Source organism: Ctenocephalides felis, unplaced genomic scaffold, assembly GCF_003426905.1.
Source record: "Ctenocephalides felis isolate EL2017-DRISC unplaced genomic scaffold, ASM342690v1 CF-g0.4_SCAFFOLD_01492, whole genome shotgun sequence".
In the NCBI taxonomy this organism is placed as follows: Eukaryota; Metazoa; Arthropoda; class Insecta; order Siphonaptera; family Pulicidae; genus Ctenocephalides; species Ctenocephalides felis.
In genome coordinates this window covers 23,327,676-23,353,374 of record NW_020537646.1, presented here as the reverse complement: position 1 = coordinate 23,353,374, position 25,699 = coordinate 23,327,676, and the positions used below count along the sequence as shown (strand labels likewise).

Here is a 25,699-nt window from a genome sequence, read left to right as displayed (position 1 = left end):
TTGGCACTTTTTGCCCCGTATCTTTGGAACGGCTAGACCTGCCTTCGCCAAAAACTAATCAGCACGTCTCTTTATCAATACGAATCGAATGTTTTTTGAATTATTCAAATAGGTTGATCGGTGTTCCCGAGATAGTCGACGAAAATTTGTATCCGCACACACACACACATACATCAATTTTTTCTAAGGTATGTCAAAATATTCAGAAACCTTTGAAACGTAAAGATAAATAAAAGTTTTCATTTTCGATTTAAAGGTACGAAAAGTTTAGTTAGACTTAAAGTTTCGGAAGTTAAAAAGACATGACTACATATAATTTACTCAGTGATCACAAGTTATTTTTTATGTTAAACTAAAAACTAGATTTACTTGAATGACATTTTGACCACAACTAAAAATTCTACTTAATGGAATATTACTTATTTATTTTAGTGGAAATACTATATTTTCTTTCAGAAAAAGAATTGGCAATCCCGGATATATTTTATTGCGATTTTATATTGATTATATTGAGCTATCTCCTTGATATATTTTTCTACAAACTGTACATATACAGGGTGTTCCAGAATTCATTGTCAAATCGAAAGGGGGTGTAGTATTGACTGTTACTGTCCAGAAATTACGTTGTTTTGAAATTATGAGCTTTTAAGTGCAACCTAGAGCTTTAAGCTCTAGGGGCGTTCATTAATCACGTGAGGTTTTTTGGGGTTTAAAAAAATCACGAAAAATCACGTGGGGAAGAGAGGTATATATTAAGATATAACGTATATTTATTTTTTAACTGATTTTTCTAAAAAAAATCAAACATTTTCAAAAAAATTAAAATAACATACAATGTTATCACGTAACTAAAAATAAACGTGATGTTTGGTCGGAGAGGGGGGGTGTAGTTTTGAATATCACCAAGGGGGAGGGGAGGTCGGAAAATACTTAAAAACTCGCTCACGTGATTAATGGACGCCCCCTGTGTGAAGTTGTGGCTATTTTTTGGTCATTGTGGTTAATTTTTATTACTTTTTTTCATTTAAACTATAGAACCGTAACCGTGAATACCATATTTATGACTGCAGTCAAAAATAATGACACACTTGCCTCGAGTTTTCAAGAATTATGACATTTTTTTTAACTCTTGAACTATTAATCCAAAAATTTTAAATTCGGTCAATTTTGTGACGCATTTCTTTAAAAAAAAATGTACTAAAGTGTATTGTCAAGTTTCACCAAAAGTTGATTCATTTACTCTGAATTGTAAAATGGTAAAATACTGGATTGAATTGAATATTATAATAAAAAACGAGTAAAAAAGAAAATAGACGCATAATTCAAATGAATTTGTTTCGTATAAGTTCTTGGTAGATTCCCAATTTCACTGTGAAGTGATGTGAAAATGCTTTCTACGGCTCACTGTGAAATTAATAATGAAGATGATTATATGAATAAGCAGAGAAGGTAAAGAAGGCAACTGTTACCGAAATAAAAAAGTAAATAAAATTAATAAAATAGTGAATAATCTTGACCTAGTTTAGATTGTGCTTATTGAAATAGAATAAATGCCAAATAGAAGAATACCATTTTTATTATAATAAATTGTTTACCATCGGTCATGTATCTTCTTAATAATGATCTATTCATTAGCCGCAATGCAAGTAAGAGAATTTATTCTTCAGAAATGATATTTGAAAAATATCTTTTTTATTATTTTAACACAGTTTATCTATGTACTGTGTCGTAGCATCTCCGACTTCAATTCTACTCGTAGAACAATATCGAATATTTGGATAGTTGTCTCATCCTCACAAACAAACTGATATTTGTGAACTGCTCGGCGAGCAGATACGTGACGATGATTATTTGCGAAACAGGTGACGGCGATAAGTGCTTTTAGCAACTTTCAACACTGTACGTGTAATATTGGAAATCGATTCAGAAACTAGTTTTTTGTTAAACGACTCAAACTTTTTAGAGTAATTAAGTTTTATGCGCTTTTGAAGCAGTAGTTCTTACTATACGAGGTAACAGAAATCATAGATCGATATTGATTTATTCGAATTATTCTTAAAATTTGAATTAATTCAGCTTCAACTGTTTATGATGAAACTTTTGCGTAATTGATTGAGCCAACAGTGCGGATCCCCACATTATTAGTTGTACTCATTATTTATTATCATGATTAAATCTACAATATCGATATAACGCAAACATTGCGATCATAAAACTAAACAAGCTTTATTCCAAAATAGCAATGAATAATTTATATTTCACGATCATCTCCACATGTAAAAGCGACAGGTACTAAATTAATATATTAATACTCACATCCTATGTTAAACCATTGTTTCGGATGATCAATCAGTGATATCCGTAATTTGACTGATTGTGTTTTGTTTGATTTCAGTATTGGCGGTGCTATGCGACGCCCAGGCGCCCGTCGAAATATACCCACAAAATCCAGTGGTCCTGGAGGGTCAAAATCTCACCATGCTCTGCCGTGTGGGGGTGGATGTACACTACTGCAGGTAAAAATGATAAAAAAATATATAATTTGATTTATGTGTTTATCAATCTACTGAAAAGTGCTTTAATATTTTGTTCAAGACTAAACTTCACTTCGTATAGTAAATTCTATTTTTTTTTCTATTTCAACTTTTTTCTCTTTTTTCGTGTGACCTTGGCTTCTAAGATTTCATTGTATTTTGAGTGCTATTTTGAGAAAAAAAATTGTTCAATCTATTTATCATTGAACTTATATACATTATTTTTTATAATTTTTTTTTATATTGCATAGTTTTATTGTCAATCAAAATAATATACATTTAAGACAATTTGCTGCGTGTTAATGAATTTAAGAGATTATCTCCTATGAGATATCACTCTTATTTTTTATTGTTTGGCATTTTATTTAAGATCATATGGCCATTTTTTTTTTTCAATCTTCGTGTGGGATCAATTCTTTTAAATATTTGTTAGGGTGACCTGGTAGTTTTTCGTGGTATTTTTTGCTCCTTTCTTTCATCATATTATTAATAGTTTTTATTTTTAGGTCTTTATGTAGAGTGTCATTTGTAACATACCAGGGTGCGTTCACAATGCATCTTAAAATTGTTGTTTGCGCTACTTGTATTTTCATTATATTTGAAATGCTTGCGTACGCCCATAGCTCAATTCCGTATGTCCAGATTGGGATTATTATTGTTTTATAAAAAAGGAGTTTGTTTTCACAGCACATATTTGAACTCCTGCCAATAGCCAACAGCTCTTTTATATAAATATTTTTATTTTTTATTAACGTCGAATTACAATCAGATCAAGTAATTTTATAAGTCAAAGCTATATTATGAGATCAAATTGTCGTGGTAGAAACTCCACTAAGAACTTTAGTGCGAGATGCTTTTACATCTTTATATAAGACTTTTTTTATTGTTTTTGTTTTAAGTATGGAATACATTTCCAAATTAAGAATTCTAAGCTTTTTGAGTAGTAACATATAAATCTCAGTCAAAATTTCTTCCCAATTGTCTTCCCAAAATTGCAATCATAGCAACAGAATAATAAACAATGTATAATTAATTTTGATCATAAACTATTGCAAAATGATATCATAAAATATTGTCAGTATCCTGATATATAATATTAACCACATAAACCACGATCAATGTATTCGATGATAAATCCAATCCAATAAAATTGGAATCAAAGAGTATTTGGCAGCGAAATATATATGACGGCTAAAGCAGAATGACCACATAATTTGTGGTGAATACCTGCCATACACCGTATGAAGTGCATTCTAGAGTTCAATTAAATAGTTAATAGAAAACACTAAATGTATGTGAATCGGTCATGAGTAATAAAATTACTCACATTATTTAGTGGATAAATCTGCTGGTAAAAGATATATTTAACATTTGCATTTTTGTAATCTATTTGACCTAAAAAACAAAATAGTTCGATTTTTATACCTGGTTGTTGCAGAGAAAAGTGGTAGTAGATGGAAATATCGATAGTAAACTATCTATCGTTAAAATTTTGTTTGAACATTAATTAATTAAAGCAATTTAATTGTAATTTTCGATAACTTTATAATCTCAACTTACAATTCGTGCCTTTCTGTTAAGATTGTATACGGTAGAGCGGGGTTCAAAAGCGGGCAAAAGGGTCCACCACGATTATTTATTTATTATTATTATTATCTGTTATTATTATTTTAAAAACAAGGAAATTATAGAATTTATTAACGATTCTATTTTAAAATAGAAGGCAAAAGATGTAAACTAGCCAAAATCTTATTTCCCACGATAATGGTCGTAAGAATCACCTCCTGTAACCATTCATCAATATTCATAACAAATATATTTTTTTGTTGGTAGTTTTTCTTTTATTTTGAGCTCTTTTATTTAGTTTATAATATCTGAATTTAATTTTAAGTATACGTTATTTAATTGTTTTATACTATAAATATGTTATTTTTAAGTAAAATTCAACAGTTTTTCAAGAAAGCTCTATAAAAGCTCACATTTGGGTGGGGTATAATGGTCGAACTGAACCTTGGCAAAGGTGTAAACAATAAAAAATCGTTAATAAAAAAGTAAATTGAGTTTAAAAAAAAACAATTTTACAGGAAATAAATTAAATAAATAGTTATTCCAATTCTTGCGGTAAATAGTTTGGACAAAATATTAAATCAAAACAAGGTTATATACAATCTTTATAAAAAAATGTACCCGTGAAATTTATATTTTGCATTATTTTGTAACATCTTTTCAAAATTAAAAATAAGATGTTGGATCTATTCGACCAGTTGGCTTTCCTATTTTACTCCGCATATGTGTTGAAAATGTACAGATGATAAATGTTAGAAAAATAGTAAAAAAACACATTTCTATAATTAGTATATGGGATTTTACTGAACATAGTTTGATAGTTCTTTGGTTGATACATGTTATTTGTTGTGATATAGTTCATCTAGTTTAGACAGTATAATTATTTGAAGTCAATTTGGGATCTATATGCTCCATTTTACTCTATATGACCGAATCATCAATTCAATTATTTTAATGCCTTTCGTTTTATTTCTACATAAAAAAATTTATAGTCATTTGCAACTATTGAGTTGTTTATCCAACATGTCATTATAATATACAATGTCCCTATTACGGCTGACAAATGTAAATAAACAAATTTGCTAAATGTCTTTAACTGGACAGTTGTAAATATAGTAGTAAATAAAAAATATTGCAAAAAATGGGAAAAATAAAAATATCGATGAAAATGTAATTAATGTTATGAATCTTATTATATAGACGAAAGTATTACAAGATTTTGAAGCTTTAGTTTAACCACTTTATATATTATATCTACGTTTTGGGCTCCGAGCACATCTTTTAAATCTATCCTACTATAGTTCCGCATTTTGTTCTCTACTAATATTATTGCAACGTGAGAAATTATATCACGCGTCCAAAATTCAATTATTCCGGGGATATGGATATATGTGATACTCACCTGAAAATCACGCTGAAACAATGTCACAGCCGTTATTGCATACTCTACGCTTGCCTTGCACTCACATGTGTTTTAAATTGAATGAACCAGTATTAAAATCAAAATTAAAAGCTTGCAATTAAAGCTTGATAAACAGAAACTTGATTGCACGATGGAATGAAATATGGGTTTTAATTTAATTATTGCAATATTTATATTTATTATTTAAATATTTGTTATGAATTCAGTTTATTACTTGATTTTTATTAATATTTGAATGCAACTAATCTGTATAATTTTTTAGTGAATACATAATACCTTTACCAATTTCCAATTACCAATTTATATAATTTGTAAAAATATTTTTAGAAAAATATTTGCAGATTACTGATAGTGAGAAAAGAAACGGGATTTAAAAAAAATAAATAAGTACTGATTTCTGTAACTTATCGTGCATAGGTTCCTACATATACATTAGAGTGGTCCTTAATATGGACAATTTCGAATTTCCTTGCTACCAAGGGCTCAAATGGTTCTAAATTGATAAAAAACAATTCTCTGAAAGTTCTTAATATTGTCTGTCAGATAGTAATTCAATCTACGTTTTGTATGGAAATAGCATGAAAACAATTTCAAAATTTTTTTAGAGGGTCGAATTCTCAATAAAAAATGGCACGAATTTTCACTTCTAGTTCATTTGTTGCAAAGTTATACCTAAAAAATTTTTTTTTTAATTTTCAAAATTTTCTCCATGCTATATTCATACAAAACTTTGATTGAATTGTGCTCTATCTAAAAGACAATATTAAAAGCTAAAACTTTCAGAAAATTGTTTTTATCAATTTGGAACCATTTGAGCCATTTGGAGCAAGGAAATTCAAAAATGTCCATAGTAAGGACCACCCTAATGTACATATATCGTATATATGTATCTAAACATTCGTATAGAGCAACTGTATTTAACATTTATTTACCAGTAATTGAATTTATATCTAGCAGATTAATAAATTTATTCAGATTAATTATTTGTTTTTCACAATTTGCGTTGCATTATATTGTGATGGTAGTAAAATGTAACAAATATGGTAATACAATACTTTTACTATTATTTGATGAAGATATTTTTGGAATAAAACTTTTATCGCTTTATACATAATAATAAGAATCAGGATTGCTATTTGGATATGCGCCTAAAGCGAGGATAATATGCTGTAAAAACAATTATTTTGCTAAAATGCGCTTTACCTTATTACCTTACTTTGAATATTTATATTGACTTATTAACTTCCCTTATGGTAAGTTATAGTAATTACAAAAAAAAATGAAAATGAACATTTTTGCATATCTTTTGACGTTTCAAAGACTTCTGATGGGACTAGTATTGACGAAATGAAGAACTGATCCTTTGGGAAGCCAGATCCAGTGTTTTCGGAGATCCATAAAAAAGTTTGAAAAATGCCATTTGGCGATCAAAAATGATCATTAGATTAACTTAATTATACATCAAATTATCAGATATCAGTTGTCATCAGGTTTCCGTACCAAGATTTATGTTCAAAGTTCACTCACATAGTTCAAATAAATTTCCTCAACATTTTCGGAAGTGTGGTTCAACCGAAATGAGTGGGTTTCAAAATTCAAAATTTTCGAAAAAATTCAAAATGTTCAAAAAAATTTAGAGTGCGATAGTCATATCATGCACGTTAGTTATAAATATATTGAGAAATATTTCAAAACCATGATGTATCAAATAATTGGAGCTATATTTAGTACAGTGTTCCATGTAAGGGCATGCATACGAAAGTAATTCAAGTGCATGGCGTGTTCTATACAATTCGTGTGTCAGTGCGCAACAACTAGGAATGCCTCCGAAATCACTTCATAATGTATTATTCAAAACGCATTTTCCAGAAGTCTGAGCTGGTGAAAACTACGCTGTAGATATGTTCTCGAAAACGCTGCAGGTTATTGAATTTTAGATCAGGATCTAAAAAATGCCGTGTCCGATGGGATTTATCTGTTTCTCGTAACGTGGGAAAACGAATCGAATGATTTTTCAGCGGGAAAGTTTATAATAAGAAATATAGTTTGAATGAAGTCGGTTTTACACTTTGATATGATATGATAATTTTAGAAAGTTCTTTACGTCTTGGAAGATTGCCTTGAACAATTAGTTTCTTTCTTGCAAATCTAAACAAATATCTTAAAAAAGCTTATCAGCTTTTGAGACGTTTTATATGGCTTCGCTCTAAGGGTAGATAAGTTTTTTCTCTCTTTGGTTAGAACGATGTTCCTGGTTCGACCACGATTTGAGCAGCCAGATGTCAAGCAGAAGGGACATAGGTTTTTACTTAGAAACATAGATAGCCTATTAATAAGTATGTTGCCAAGTGAAAATAGCCCTTACCAGACATTTCTGCTTTAATAATATATCATCACTATTATAGATATTGTAATAATCAAATTGATCACATAGAGATTGGACAACTGTTCGGGTAGCCATCTATAATAAAGCTACTTTGTTAGTAAGCTATTCATTACAACAGCTTATATAATCCTCAAGTTCAAAACAAAAAACTTTTTATTTAATTAATAACATAAATTAACCCTTAACGAAAGAGTGCCGCCATACTCGTGACATTGTAAATATTCTTACATAGGTCTTAAGACGTACCAAGAAGTATTTCAGGCTTTTATTAACTTCCCGTAGGGTAAATTATAGTAATCGTAAAAAAATCAAAAATGAAAATGTTTATATAAATTTACGTTTCAAAAGTTTCTGAACATTTTGGCATATGTGTGTATGTGTGTGTGTGCGGATACAAATTTTTGTCGACGATTTCGGGAAATGGATCAACCGATTTGAATAATTCAAAAAACATTCGATTCGTATCGATAATGAGACGTGCCGATTAGTTTTTGGCATAGGCAGGTCCAGCCGTTCCGACGATACGGGGCAAAAAGTGCCGAAAACGGTAACTCAGCTTTTAAGAGAACGGAGCGTCCGATTTTAATAATTCAATAAAATTTTTTACTTGTATTGAGAAGATGAAGAACTGATTAAATTTTTGGGAAGACAGTTATGGACTCTCAATAAAAATAAGTTAAAAAATGACATTTGGCGGTCAAATATGTTTATTGGACATATGTACATCAAATTCTCAGATATTTTATAGAGATTTCGATAATGTATACACAGTAAATTAATATATATGTATAATTTTAAAATTTCAACTATACTTATATTTTTCTTTCTTCTTCTATTTCTAGAATTACAATACCTGGTCTGAAGAATTCGCTGAATTTGAAGTCCGGACAGCGTGTGGGAGGATATGAGTATTATGGCGCAGGCTTGGAGCAGGGACAGTGCGGCGTCCATATCGGATCGGTGACCGCCAAAGAAGCAGGAGAATTCAAATGTTCGATGGGAACATCGCCCATTGAAAGTGATGCCAGCACGACAATCATCGTAGCACGTGAGTTTGATATTCTGATGACATATTAATAGAGATGAATGGCAATCTACTATACTATGTTTTAAATGCGTATTATATTCAGAATAAAGTGAAAAAAATGAAAAATTGACTCATTCTGAGATAAAATTTTTGGTACTATAGGTATAATATTTTTCAGAAGGTTTTTCAGTTTTAACACTTTTGTTATGAGTGTCACTCAATTGATAGGCACAACGATACATTTTTAGATTTTACCATCATTATTAGTGAAAATGTGTTGATATATTAAAATTTTGCTTCTAATGAACTAAAAATTACAATACAATACAAATTAGAATTACCGATACAGTAGAACTCCAATTATCCGAACTCAAACTATCCGAATCGCCGATTATCCGAATCACTTTCAGAAAAAAAATTGTCCAAAAAAAGTCTAAGTTGCAGTTAAAACAGCTTACATTGACGGAGATGTTTAAAAAACAATGATTTTTATTTCTAAACTTGTACATAAGTACATTTTATTTATGTTTCTTTCATTTAATTCAATAAAAAAAATAGTGCAATATCAAAACGTAACTTTTTTTCTCTCCAATGGCAATTTAAAAAAAAAACTCCGATTATCCGAATATTTGATTATCCGAATGGGTCCCGGTCCCCATTGATTCGGATAATTGGAGTTCTACTGTAGTTACATGTCGTTCATGGACGACATTCGTATACATAGGTAGTCGAGTGGATGTCGTCCATGGACGACATTTAAATCTGAAGGATTGAGCTTTTTCTAAAATTCTATGCAATTTTCTCCATTATTAACTTCAGCTAGTAATATCGCTTTATTGTCTATTTCCAATCATATTGTAATATACGCGGTTATTTTAATTTGTATATAAAATAACTCTGTATATAAAATTAAAGTTTAGTATAAGATGAATGTAATACTGAGAGCTCTGGAAAATGTAGACGAAAATAATAATTTACCGTAAGATATAGTAATCGCAAAAAAATGAAAAGAGGCAGATCTAGCCGTTTCGGAGATACGGAGCAGAAGAGTGAGAAAAATAGGTTTTGAGAGAACGTTGCATTCTATTAGTATGAAAACATTTTGCTGGTGTTGAAGGTGTGTTCATGATTAGTTTTGAGGAAGGCAAGATTCAAAATCTCGAAAAAAATTCAAAACAATAAAATTTAATTTCAAAGTTTCAAAAAAATTTTTTCTTAGAGAATGAGAATGAGAATGATTTGTATTTTATTTTAACTCTATCTAAAGTTCTAAAGCTCCCTCATATACTTGAAATAATTTTAACGTAATTCAGTTTGCATAATTCTAAAAAATATGAAATAAGGCCCATCAAAAGTAGTCTAATATATGAGGTCTTATATTTTGTCTATAAAATTCGAATCATGAATGTTGGTTCAAATTTAGTAGAAAATTATTCTTTTTGTAATATAATTAAAATACGCATTGGAAAGAAGAACCTTTTTCAAAAACTCATGCGAATTAGGGACAAAGTACCTAAATCTGGAACAAATATTGCTTCTAAAAAATAGAGTTTCGGGACTATCTTGGCTAAATCGAGATGTGTGGTTACTTTCGTTATAAAGATTCTTCATAATCAAAATTGAATTTTATTTAAGGATTTCACTATTCACTATTCCATTCATACTTTTGAAGAATACAATATTATATAAGTACAAAAATATGCTTTTCGTCTATCCAGTTTCCTCAAAAAAATATTTATTGTTAGAACTATAGTACAGTAGCATTTGGTGTGGATTTCTCGTCATTTTTTACTTAGCCACTTTGAATATATTAGTTTCTATTGTTTTTGCTTATAAGGAATAACGATCTAGTTTTCAAATATTTTATGATTATTGAGTATTATATTTGAGTTCTAAAAAAATTCAATGCCAATTTTCAAATTTTAGGTTGACATCGATCATTTTAGCCAAAATTTTTAATATAGAATTCTAATAGCTAAATATAGCATAGCTTTATTACATGCTTGCATTAAACAATCCCATATTGACCTTAAAAAATGAGCTTGATATATTAGATTTTTAATTACATTGACATGTACCTCTAAAATATTTTCAACATAGTTGGAATAACTCATTGTTTTTTTATTTTTTTCCTACAATTACTCAAAGTGAATATTTCACAGTACATACACGTCGAGAGAAAGTTAATTAAAAATTCGTCTGAACAAATATTACGTCATTTAATCTGTTTTACACCATTTGTACTCATAATGCATTTAATTTTAATTAAATATGTTTAATTAAATACAAATTTTGACGTTAGGTGAACCATCCCCACCTGAAATGGAAACAAGCCCGGGAACACAGGCTCGCGATACCTTCCGAGCAAACGATATTTTGACAGCCAGGTGCGTTGTCAGAGACGGCAGGCCACCTGCAAACATTTCTTGGTATCTGGGTAAGTTTATTAATATTCTGGGAAGAATATTATTAATATTAGTTTATTAAGAATTACATACAAAAATACTGTACAAGAATAAGAATACTGTATAAGTTATACATCCAATAATAGTTCTGTATACTGAAAGATAAGTCTACGTATTGTTCATGATATAGGGTACACTGGAGCTTAAAGGTTCGCGGGTAAAAAGGCTCAACACTATTATTTCGAAAACACGTCAAATACAGAATCTTTTAACGATACGATTTTAGAGTAGAAGGAGAAAGATGTGTAACTAGTCAACACCTAGGGGTATTCTAGAGTAGAAATTAAAAAAAATCGATTTTTTTTATTTCATATTTTCAAAGTTGAAGTATCTAATATATGAGTACGAGAAGGTTTTTGAAAATTTGAATCATTTTCGGAGATATAGGCATTTTACTGACTCGGTCTCCATACTGGTTTGGCTTCACGCAAAACTTTAAATACGTTTTTCTCAAAACAGACTTTTTCAGTACTGTTGACACGATTTCTCGAATTTTAATCGACCGATTTACTTGAAATGTTCAGAGAGTCTTGTTTATAGACCTATCTATAGCCCGAACTAGGATTATCCCCAAATTCCAATTTTTACTATTTTTAAAAAATTCGAGAAACTCAAAAAATCAGTAAAAAAATATTTTTTTCAAACAGTCGCCAATTTGTAAAAAATTTTTTTTACTCATTGTTCGGGCGATTGCGACATCATTGTAGATTAATAATCTTTTTATTTTTTGCATTTCCGATGGCTAGGAGGGCTGAAATCATGTCAAGACATGATCATCAGCTGCCAGTTTTTACAATTTTTTACTTTTTTTATTTTTTAATTATTGTTTCGTATTTTAATAATATTAATAAACAAGTGGTAAAAAAATGGATAGTGAAGACATTTATTGCTTTCTTTTACGACACTTTAAAAATGACCTAAAATTCATCGCTCTACACTAGAATACCCCCTGAATTCATACTGATGGAGACAATCAAAAGATGAACAGCCTTGTATCAATATTTATAACAAAAGTAATTTTCCTTGTTGGCAGTTCATTTTTACCCCGCCTATGGAGTAAAAAGGGATAGATGACAAATTTGGGAAATATTGTACGAAAGCTTATTTCAATAATTGGGAATTTACTAAGAATTTTACACAACGATGATAATTTTATATCTGTTTTGTATTGTGATGTAGTTTATTTGGTTTAGACAATATACTTTCCATTTATTCTATATAAATCTAAAATATTATTATTATTAATTATTATTATTAAATTTATTTTATTGAAATTTTACAGAATTACTTGTACTATAAACTATTTTTCTTTCCATACGACATATTTTTGCAAATTTGGTGTTTTTTTCGGATGTGTTTTAAATTGAACGGGAAATGAATAGCTTTACGGCGTTTCAGCGTAGAGCGAAATTATTTTCTATTTCATCATGGTTTGCATTTTTATCATTTTTTTATTTCACTGGATATCATAACATAAGTTACATAAATTGAAATACGAAACCGTTTTATTTTGTTCATGTAAAGTTAACTTCAAATTTGAGTTATTGAAGCATTCATTTGTAATATTTAATAAATATCTCTTCATTAAATTTTATTTCATAGTATTTACTCGAACAGTGTAGATAAAGTTTTTTTTATTGATTATTTGTTGACTTTGTATACACGTACATTAGTCTTCATACATTCTATAATTAATCTTTACACTTTTATTTTAGTTGCTTGTATATAATTGTATGGTGCACCATATATCCTATCTTTGTCAATTATATTATAAAATTGATTGGGAGGAAGATTTTTTTTCTTACACTCTCCCTCCATAGTTCTTGTCTACCATTTTCCGATTTTTTGCACTCCATAATGGCGTACTCAGCATCCGCCCTAGTCGCTCCACCCAAGCAATAGCAATTGGGATTAGTTAATTAATGGCAAAGTCGTAAATTATGGTAATACATGTCGGTAAAAATAATTATTATTTGATTTTAATAACGGCTATGTTTCAGCAGAGTTTTGTTTTCTATTTATATCATTACGAGATAATTCATTATAGTTAATTCATTTGCTAATAAAATTTCAGTATCAATTATTTCATTGCTATGATATTTATCTCGCGAACACTGTAGATAATGTATTAATTACTTGCAAAGTCGTAAATTGTGGCAAAACATGCCGTTAAATATAATTATCTTTTGATTTTATTATCTGCTAGATTATTGCCAGTTAGAGTTAATTAATTTTACTATTAAAATGTCAGCATCATTCACTTCATTGCTTTGATTCGAGCCCTTTTAAGAATATGTACTAAGCTTCAGCTATTAGAAGTCATTTTTTATAACATTAGTTTCAACTTTTAGATTTTGATTTAGTCTTAGTATTTGTATTGAATTTCTAAATATTCTATCCTGTGTTAGCTTAACGCTGATATCAATGCTGGTGCATTAGTGATTAACTCCTGCACATATACTATTTGTATTGCTTAGCTGCTTTTAGTTAGAAATTAATCGTTTATTTATCCAAACAGATGATGAACCAATCTACGATGGTCTGTCCGAACCTCAAGTGATCGATACCCCTGATGGCTTGGCTACCAGTGTCCAAAACATCACAAGGCGTTTGCAACCCAATGATGATGGCAGAAGGTTGACTTGTGTTGCCAGGCATTTGGCTTATAGAAAACCAAACCAAGCATCAGTAATTCACCATATCATCAAAGTTCAATGTAAGTAGATGAAATGTCTCAAATCAAAATCATGAATGATGTTTGTATTGAATTTTATTTTGTAATACAAACAAATAAATATATAGGATATGTGTATTTTGGAAATCATTTGTGTGTATATTTTTATCCTCAGATGAACCTCTGCCCAGGGAACGTCCAATTGGCATTTTCGGAGTGACACTCGGCGAGTTAGCATATATCAATGTCACAATTGAAGCAAATCCACGACCAGTATTGGAATGGACCGTCAACGGTGAGAGCATCCCAGAAGGATCAATTGACAGCACACAAAGATTTGAAGTCACATCAGCTCAACCTTTGGTAAATAAATGAATATTTTATACAAAACTAGGACTGAAATATAAAATAGACAGAAAACTTCTTATGGTTACCTTCATATATATTTTATGTTGACCATGTTTATTTTCACAGGGACAAAATCGTTATAATGCCACATTACGTATTTCTGATCTGACTTTGGAAGATACAACGAAGGAATACCGCCTTCGCGCCAGAAATGAAATTGGCATGACTGAATATGAAATCAGAATTAGCTCCAGTGAACCACCAATGGGTAAGAAGGCGTTTTATATTTTATTATATTTTTTTCATGAATAAGAATGCATATACTTCATTTGCTTCATATGTGAACAAGAATCTGAACTATTGTTCGAGTTCCATAAGGTGATGCAACGAACGTTCTACTACCATCTTTTTCTGAAGCCATCCCAATTATTGCTTTTTTCTTTTTATCATGTGATATTAGCAAATTTTACTTCAAGACATATTTGGACCTATATTCTCATGTTGGAATTTTTTAAATAAGTGGGTGCTTTTAAATGTAAACTGTAGTCTTTAATTTGTAATAATTTAATGTCTATATCGTACCAAAAATGTATTTATATTTTCTAGGGCGGGTCGATTTTAAGGTACATAGGCACGTATGATTTTCGGATACTAGGGATCAAAATAAGATACTTTGCTGAAGAAACCGTATCTCTAAAATGAATTCTGGTGCCCCGTGCATTAGTAAAGTATTTTGCGACTTTTTTTGACCCATACAAATCGACCCACTCTAATGTTTTCCCAATTAAATCTTGTCATCCACTTAACTTTATATAATTCGACTGCTGTTTTCTGTACTTACTGTTTCTGAAGAAACTATAAATGTACATCAATTTCTTTCATTGGTTCTTTTGAATATTTTATTAAATAGTATTGATTTGATTCTATTTCAGGCGGAGTTTTGGACCTTGGATCCATAGTTGGCATTGTCGTTGCCTTAGCAATTGTACTAATTGTGGTTATTTTGATCATTTTCGCAAGAGCAACTGGACGCTGGTGTTTCCACGGTAAGTGATTAAGAAAATTAGATTTTTTTAAGTAGAGAAAATTATTAATTTGATTATATATAGATTATTAAAAACTTCATGCCCGAAGCATGTGAAAACATAGTGAAGCTAGACATAGATATTTTTAATTAGCAAAATACATATTAGATGATGCATTATTAATTATAAAATATAATATATAGTTTTGCATGAGACATAAATATTTATTTATATATAAATAAATATATGCATCTATTATGTAATACAATATATGTTTTTTGTTTGTATCATAGTATAAAATTCTAAGTTCAAAATAATTTGTTTCTCTTTATACAAAGAGGAATTAATGCATTCATGCCATGGTTATTTCAAGTCAGTTATTTCCATATGTATAACTGCCCTGAAGTTACCAGAGCCAGCATTTTTTTATGAATATTACGAGAACCAACAAAGTATTGATTTATAGATGAATGAATAGTGTCTATAGTAAATATTAGAATTGTTTATTTTTTACGATTAAAATGATCCAATCTGCATATTTATCCGTACTAATCTCAGGAAATTTGTCCACAAATCATCAGCTTGGGTCATTTTTGTTTTCTTAGTTGGTTAATTTATAATGTTTAGTTAGATACTAGAAAACATTGGTTAAACAAGAGCTAACAACATTTAATTAAACATTCTTCATGCAAAATATGTAACAAATGAGATTTATACGCATTATTAACTTTAATATCTTGCACCCATAAAACCATTAATTATTAATTTGGAATTAGTTTATATTTGGATCACTTTTTTGGCTTATCCGAGGATTTTATCTTAAAATCTACCATCGCTCAAGTTCAGTTAAAGATCTATAACTTTATTAATGAAAAAAATATATGGTAACTAAGTTTTAAATAACAAAAAAAAATGGCTTTGCGGTTATATTAACAAATTGCTCTTAATATCGTTCTAACGTGGGTTAGTTTTTGTTTTGAACTATAAATAATATTAATGCATGTTTTTAAGCTCCTGAATGCTATATACACTTTTGCATGATTTAGCGCAATTTTTGTATAATAATAGTGAATTGCATGATTAAAACTTTGATAAAGCATTTGCATGTTTCTCTTCAAACTTAATCAATAATCCACTAAAATTATACCTGACTTTCAATCATATTAATATTAATTTATATCATAGAACTATTGTTACCATATGTAACGATAATAAACCATATTATGTACAGACAGTATACTTAAACCAATACAATATGTAAAATTATTAGTTAAATTTGTCCAGACTGAAGCCAAATTTCTATTTTTATTCATAAAATTAAATTAAATTTGAAAGGGGTAATTATAAAATTTTTGTATGAAACGTAGCTTAGTAGTAGTAAAGTATTAAAAGTAACTGCTTTGGCTTTCTATAGTAGCTTTCAGTAGTCGACTAAATGTTGTGTAATAATAAGTATTTGCAATGATAATTTTCAACGTTGATTACATTGTAATTGCAAATTAATTGTTTGAATCAGATCATTTTTTTCATCTATGAGACAAAAACACGCAAACACGATTATGTAATACAACAAATCATCCTTTTATTCTACTGATTATATTTTTTATTTCTTATTATTTTCAATAATTTTAATTTATGTTCTAACATTTCATTATTAACTAAAATTGTCATAAAAAATTTACTAATCTTTTTGTAGCCTATAAAAATAAATTCATAGTTGACCTATAATTTTCAATAGTTCTTATACCAGTCAATAAAAATGTAGTGCAATTGACCATTTTTATAAATTATATGTTAAGAGTGATGATTAACAAAGCTGAAATTATTTAATAAAGTTTATTAAATATATACAAAAGTTATATTTATTTTTGGTTTAAAATTCATGTTCTCAAAATAAATAAAACAAGTATTAGGCAATTTTAAGCACCACGTTTTTCGAGCTTGAGAAGAAGTCGCGTTGTATATATTTTATGAAGGGTAATACAGTCGTAAATTTATTTTATATAAAATTAGATTTAAACGGAATAATTATTATTTGTACTGTGAAAGTAATTAATCTCAATAAGATACACACAACATATTTTTTTCACAACATACACCCTTCAAGAGTAAAACTTACTATGAAACATTTTTTCCAAAATCGTGATTTTGATGTTTGATCAAATTGTTGTTAGTTCTATGTATCTCCAATATTTTTTCGTGTCTAACAGGTGGTTCGTTGAATACTGATTTGAGCAAAAACGTCGTCGATGGGATGGACTCGGAGGCCCAAATTAATGTCAACGATAATAGTAACGAGACCGACGAATACACGAAGCAACATGTTGAAGACTATCGCGACCACCACAAGATCTCCAATGGAAAAGATAAAGATGGCAAGAAAACAAATACACCAGTTTAAATACGAATTTTATTACATTATATGTCTATTTAGCTAGTTTTCAAAAAGCATTTCGTTTAATGATCACTAGTTTTGCATTTTCTTCATAAAAAATGTCCAAATGCGCTGTTAACCTAACGCAGATAATTTGATTTTATAGAAAATGAATGCGAAACATAAGGCGAAGTTGAAATTCTAAAATATTTGGGAGGGTGAAATATATTATTATATATTGATATGTATATATATATATATATATATATATATATATATAAACCAGGTGTCCCAGACCTTAAGGTCAGGCCGAAACCGGGTAACAATATTGACCTTAAATGTTCTGGAAAGATTTGGAACAAAATGATCTTACATTGTTTGGAAATTATGAGCTTTTAAAGTAAATTTAGAGCTTTGGTGAAATTCTGACCATTTTTCGGTTATCAAGAGCATTTTTTATTTTTTTTTTTGTTAATTCAAACTTTGTCCGATTTTGTTTATTTAAACCGTAACCGTCAATAACATTTATATAATCACAGTCAAAAATTATAACACACTTGCAGACAGTTTTCGAGAATTTGGACTTTTTGTTCAAATATGATTTTTTTTAAATGGGTCGACTTAGAGGCTCTCCTTTTACAAAATTAACAATTTTAATCAAAATTTAAATTTTTTTAAATGTTAAATAAAAATTAACGATAATAACCAAAAAATGGTCATATTTTTACCAAATTTCGAGATTGCATTTAAAGCTCATAATTTCAAACAACGTGGAATAATTTTTAATTCTAAATTTTTTAGGACAGTTACGGGCAATAATATCACCCCGTTTGGGCTTGATGTTGAGTTCTAGGACACCCTATATATATATATATATATATATATATATATATATATATATATATATATATATATATATATATGTTCTCATAAAAAAGATCTGACTATGAAATACTCGCAGCAGAGGATTGAATTTTAATTAGAATAATTTTATGATATTTTTCCCTTGCTGTGAGAGATTAGTGTACTCAAATAGTTTTAACTTATTCGAATCTACTTAACAATATTACTTTTTGATACTCGCAATACTATATTGAAAAATCGGTATATGGAATTATCAGTTATGATATTGAATTATTCACTCTCTCTTTGCAATAAAATTATTTATCTTCATAATTATTAAATTAAACTACTGTAACAATCGTTTGTAAATTTTTCTATGAATTTTCTGATGATTTTTTTATTATGATATCTTTGTCTATGATGATAACTATTAGTTCTATAAACCGATTCAACCAGAAATAATTTTTTGTACAAATCCACATATTGATTAATTTTTGTGCACGAATGAAATGTTAAGGCGTTGTACATAGAATCTTCTCAAATGTTTGATATTATAGATTAATCGTAAATTAACGATAACAATTTAAATAATAGTAATATTAAAAATAGTATCATAACGTTTATTATAATTATGTAGTTATAAAATGTTTATGATAGAATATATAAATATATTTTTCATTCCTTTTATCATCAACATATGCAGTTTAATCTAAATATACATGTGATATTTCAATAAAGAAATCACTTAGTTTTTTTAACAAATTTTCATGTTTTGAAAATCGTTTAGATTACATCTGCATCATTTGTATATATGAGAAGCGAAAAGCACTTCAAAAATTAATCAAAAAAGAAATATTCGAAGAGTTTTCAATCTTTTATTAGGTATAAACGCAAATTATATTAATAAAATAGAACTATAAGTAAATTGAATATATATACATGCTGTTGAAATTGAAATCTTATATTAATTTATTATACAGTTAAATTATTTCTAAATTATAACTGTTCAAAAATATAGTTGCAACAGGATAGCATGTATGTATATGAAAATTTTCTGAAATGATTATATTTAAATGAATGTTGCATATAATAGAAAGAATAAATATTAGCTATTCAATGTTGATTGTGCGAAAATAATAATGTTTAAAGTTTATGTACTAACCGTAAGACTGCATAATTCAAATTAAAATCTTATTTATAATGACAATTGCATATATTGTATAAAATTTGCACTTCGGTCAAACCAAACAACATTCCATTATTAATAGGAAATCAATGCGGAAGTTATATTTAAAACGGATTTATTAAAATGAATATAATTCAAAAATAAATAATTCATGTTAAAACAGGTCATACTTAACGGTCTCTAAATTCAATAAATACATTTTCTTCTATTGCCGAAAATTTTTAGAAAAAAAATCTGTATCCATATTCAATAGAAGTGAGTTCTATTTACAGATTATAAGAAATTTCTTTTAACAAAATCTAAATGCATATTAACCTTCGTAGGAAATATTTGATTTTTTAATGCAGAGATTTTAAGACTTTTATCAAATCAATGTTAAAGTAAAACCATAATAAATAATAGTACTCTCATATTATCTGTTAATTTATAAAATATTTAACTATCATACTTTTTCGGTAAAGTTTAATTGCAATACCGTTCCAATATTATCCAGCAGCTTCTTCATAATTGTAAAAATTCTATTTGCAATAGCATAAATTAATTATATTAGTTTTAAATTAGGTTTGTTTAAATTTTCAAGTAATCAATTACATTATATACATTAAATTATTTATAACAAACAAAATTAATCTTTTTTGTTCTAGATACTTTATTATTATTGTTTAATCTCATTAATTATTAAGAATAGTCTAGAATTCAGAACTTAATAAAATGATCAATAAATTACTAAGAAAATATTCTTAAAGAATTTTTTGTATATTCGTTTAAAAATTTCACAGCTTTTATATCAATGAAGGTTTTTATAAAATTTATATGAAATATTCTACAAGCACATTCTTAGAATTAACATCAGAAATAATTGATTATATACACACAAACATTATATATATATATATATATATATATATATATATATATAAATTATGTTTGTGTGCATGTTTTCGGATATATAGTATGTCTATTTATAGAAAATTAAGGAGAATAGTATTTAATATTTTTATAAGTAATTTGCTTTGTATTGCCTTAGTAATTATTTACAATATATTATTTGTGATTATTAATTTAATGCGTATTTTTCTAAATAATGTTTTCTTTTCTTAAATGGGCAATAATGGCCAAACTGCTTAATTAAATGTGTTAATAAGTAAGAAATTATTTTTTGTGACCTTATTTCTTTTCAAATATAATATAAAAGTAAAAATAACTATATGTAATCAAGAAGTTAATAATATGTTTAATGATTGTTTATCAAGAATATATTATGACAATGTTAAAAGTTATACTTTATTCAATTTCTCTATTTTTTATATCTGAAGATGAACTATTTATAGTTTGTTTCTACTTTTGTCAATATACATGTTTAAGTATACATCCAAACGCTAATTTGTATAATTATTTTATATATATAAATATATATATATATATACATAACAAATTATACAAATTTTCGTATATAATGTATAACTTTATGTGAGATTTATACACGCACGTGATTATGTATGTATGAATAAAATGAATATAACGAATTCTTAGGAAAAAATGTTTGATCATTTACGTTTTTAACTAATTATAACTTTTAACAATTTCTTTTGGTTAATTTTTGTTCTGATTTATTATTTCGTTATAGGTTCCACTGAAAATACTGATGTGGCCAAAACGAGACATGTCGGAGAAACGTAAGTTATTATTTATATAGTTATTTGTTTGAATATTTATTGATAATTGTTTTAATTGGTATTATTTTTAACGTAAATTACTAATTTATAATTTATAAATGCATATTTTTTTATTAATGAAAAAATTTAAAGAGTATAATTATTAACAATCAAGTTACATGTTTTATGTTATAACACATTTAGTAATCTATATTAAAATTATTAGATTGCACCGTATATTAATACATTTTCGAAAGCATTTTTTAAATAAAATATAAACATACATATTACAATATTTGAATTTAATTCAATTTTGTGCAAAAATTTAAATAGTGTTATTTTGTTCAAATTCTTGCTGATTGCTTATGTTAATATATAGAAATATTCCCGATTATTTAACTACGAAAAATATTATTATCTAATTTTCAAAGTTAAATTTTTATAGTTTTAGAAATATTTCTCTTAATAAAATTAATTATTACTTTTGCAAGGTAAAATAATATTTTACTTGTAACAATATTTTCTCTATTTTTTTGCTCAACTATATATTTTTTCACTAAAATTTTTGCATATATAAAGTATTTATTCACAAGCATGTGACCATAGTTTTATGTTATTGTAATAATACATATTGCGCATCTTAAGAAGATTTCATTCGATATTTTCATTTTTTTGTTATTACCTTACTAATTAAAAATAATTACTAATACGTTATTAACTAAACTGTTGTTGTAATTATTAAACTCACAACCTATGATTTTACTAACATTTGTAACTTTTACTCGAACTTTACTAACTTAACTATACATATTAAAATAATCAATGTCGTGAAAAAGAATTCTTTGCTAATTTTTTGTCTAACTTTGGATTTACTCATGCAGAAATAGATTTTTTTTATCTAAAGTACATTTTTTTTAATATAGTTCAAATTTAGATGCGCAATATGTCTAATTTATTGGTAAATGTGTGATAAATATATTACATACAAGTTTGAATTAAATAAGTAGTGTGCGTACTCATAACATAAGATTACAAGATGATTTTTCGTTGATTTTATTCGCAATAATTAATATGAATTTTGGCAAAATTCTTGAATTATTCACATGAATATTATTGAATTAAATGAGAAACAAAAGTGATAATTACCTTTTTTTCCTTTGTTTTGAGTACGCACTCGGGTTATGTAATAATCATACTAACAATGCATGTTTTTCGTTTGTTCCACATTTCTGGGTGTTCTGCACGTTCCTGCTTTTTTGGTATTCTTATTCTAACCTAATACGATTTGGAACTTAACTATTGAAATTTGGACGTCCATATACAATACGGCAATAGCTCACCTCAAATGATAACATTATTACCGCCTTCGCTTCTGGACCAATCCCTTAGGCCTCAAAGACCAGGCCAAACAAAAAGACCTTTATCTCTTCACCACTCATCTGTGGATGATGGATCAACTGATGATCAGCCATCAACTCCTTCGGATTGGAGAACTATTAATAACAATAGCCCTGGTACGCCGTCTTCGTCGCCAACCTCAGATATAGTGGCAGGACCTGGTTCCAATATCCGAATAATGGGTGGTTCCAATTCGCGCCTAAACGCACGATATGCTACCAAACAACTTCTGATGAGCCATGCTGAGAAACGAATTAATCGGAATAGTTACTCTACGGATATTTATTAAGTTATTTCACAATAAGTGCTTTGATATGTTAAATGAAAACTTCATCTTCTATTTGCTGAAGCAACTTTTAATTTTAGGAATTTGTATTCTACAAATGTTGTTAGAAAAGTGCATAAAATAGATGAAAATGAAAAAGTAAGCCAAAGATTTAGCCAAAATATTACAATTTCAAATATTTTATAAATTCTTTCTGTATCAATTTCTAATTGCGAATTATTAAAATGTCTGAATTGTTATTAATAAACAGATTAGCAGAAACAACGGCGCGCTTAAAGCAACTCTGCCAGGATTTATATAATAATGTAGTTGAAATTGATGTAAATGCAAAATTAGTATGAGTTTCTAAAATTTAGGAAAAATAATCGTAAGATAATAGAAAAACAAATATTCAGTTCAAATCATTTTGGACAAAGCATTTGCGTTTTAAATCAAAATTGAAAATTAATATTATTATTAATCTATTAATTAATTGAAATTATATTTATTTGTTGTGTTTAGCATGTTAATTATTAAATTACATGAGTTGCAATATAATATTGTATTACAGTACAATATCATATCGATTGTCAATATGATTTTGCATTACTGATAGTAAGTATAATTTGTTGAATCCCAATTGTTTAAAAATTTAGTTTAATTATAAGATCATTTCTACCTCCCACAGTGTTATTTATATAAATTAGGATTAAAATGTAAATATATTATTAGTAGCAGCAGGTATTAGAAATTAGTTTCTTTGTAAGTATATTTAAAAATGAGTTTGTGTATTTAAAAAATTTTGGTGCATAGTACTTACATTAACTGTGAATAACAAATATTATTGACAAATGCATCAAAGTGTTTATTGTTACAGTAATAACTTAAATAAATGTATTAAATATTTTGGATTTTTGCATGGGTGTTTTGGCATATGGTGTATCATAATATATTTTACACAGAGCACTTTGCACTATCATCATTTTATTTGATTGGCATGACGAAAGGTAAGATTATTTATAGATTTTTTTTATTTGAATCGTTTATTGATTTATATTAATTTGGTGTTTGGAAAATATGTAATTACATTAACAGATTTTAATATTTATTAATTTTTTACAAATATATGACTTTACCTTTATTCTCACCATTTTTGTTCCAACATTTAAATGTTTGTTCAATTATTATAATATTATGATGGCTGTGAAAATATAAATTTTATGATAGAAAATTATCATTTCAACTAATACCTTAATACTGTTTCAGAAGCGACACTGAAAGTGCAGAAATTTCATCTCATTCCAACAAGCGTCTTTGGGCAAAGAAGCTCGACAGTTTGAAGGAAACTTTCTCGATCAAAGGCAAAAAAGGCGAAGATATTAGTATGCAAAAGCAAACTTCTAAACCATCAGAAATTCCATCTAACGAGCCTGCTGCAGAAGAAGAACAGGCGCCTAAGACGCAGGTTGAAGTAGTATCTGAGGTTGGAACGACGGATGAGGTCGATGCGGCAAAGGTAAATGCCTTTTTTTTTAAAAAAATGTAATTATACAGTGGTCCTCCGAATTACGAGTGTTTCGAGATACGAACTAATCTATTTTTATTTTTATGTCTTATTTTCAGATAACCCAGACAGATAGTGGCATTGTTTACGCGGAATTAGAATTAAAACCAGGGGCTGGACCAACTGTAAGACCAACCGTTAAAGTTGAGAATGATAAGACTGAATATGCAGAAATAGTACACGTGAAACAAGACAAAGACTCTCCAAAGTGAAATCTCGATTAAAATTGTTTCATTTTAATTTGGCTAATTCACGGTAACAAAAAGCTCCTTTAATCCAATTCCTCTCTTTATTAGTATTTAATCCTGGCGATTTGATTTCATATCATTTTACTAATTATATAATCGAATCTTAATTTAATATCACAAAATTTTTCGTGTCGTACTAGACAAAAAATATTCATAATATTGCCATTCAATACGAAATCATCTAAGTACAATCATTATTTAATAAACATGCCATATCTTCATGAAAATTGTAGAATTAATGTTAGTAATTTTATATATATAAAAATCGTAATGTAAGGAAAAAGTATTTGTAGATATTTAAGGGTTTAAGTCAAATATAAAATATAAAAAACATTGAGATTTTGTTAGTATTCACAAATTATTTTAGAACTAAAATATTCAAATTACAATTTAATTATGAATGAATTCAAAGTCTTAAATGTCTATAGATTAATAAAACAAAAGTTTGTTTTGTCCAAAAATATATTAAATAACATTTATTTACAAAATTATGTAATATCACAATTATAAAACAATCTAATATGTAATATTAATTATTAATTCCATGTATATATATCTGAAATTGATTGGCTTAATTTTCTTTCATAAATCAACTTCATGATATCAATCTCATCAAATCAACTTATAATCTCAAATACACTCATAATCCCATTTTTATTATTGAAAAAGTGCTATCAGATGCGAAACAATTTCCATGTGTTGACATGACATGAAAAAT

General features: G+C 27.8%; 1 protein-coding gene across 1 annotated transcript; it reads left to right on the top strand.

The window, feature by feature from the left end:
• Window positions 1-1,387: 1,387 nt before the first annotated feature.
• On the top strand, window positions 1,388-24,945 carry LOC113371053 (fasciclin-3-like). The gene is made up of 12 exons (XM_026611700.1): window positions 1,388-1,449; window positions 1,636-1,646; window positions 2,396-2,516; window positions 8,752-8,957; window positions 11,239-11,373; window positions 13,920-14,117; window positions 14,251-14,438; window positions 14,550-14,691; window positions 15,356-15,469; window positions 21,479-21,527; window positions 24,436-24,685; window positions 24,793-24,945. Exons 1-12 carry the CDS (start codon window positions 1,388-1,390, stop codon window positions 24,943-24,945), a joined length of 1,629 nt encoding a protein of 542 aa, XP_026467485.1.
• The last annotated feature ends 754 nt before the right edge of the window (window positions 24,946-25,699 follow it).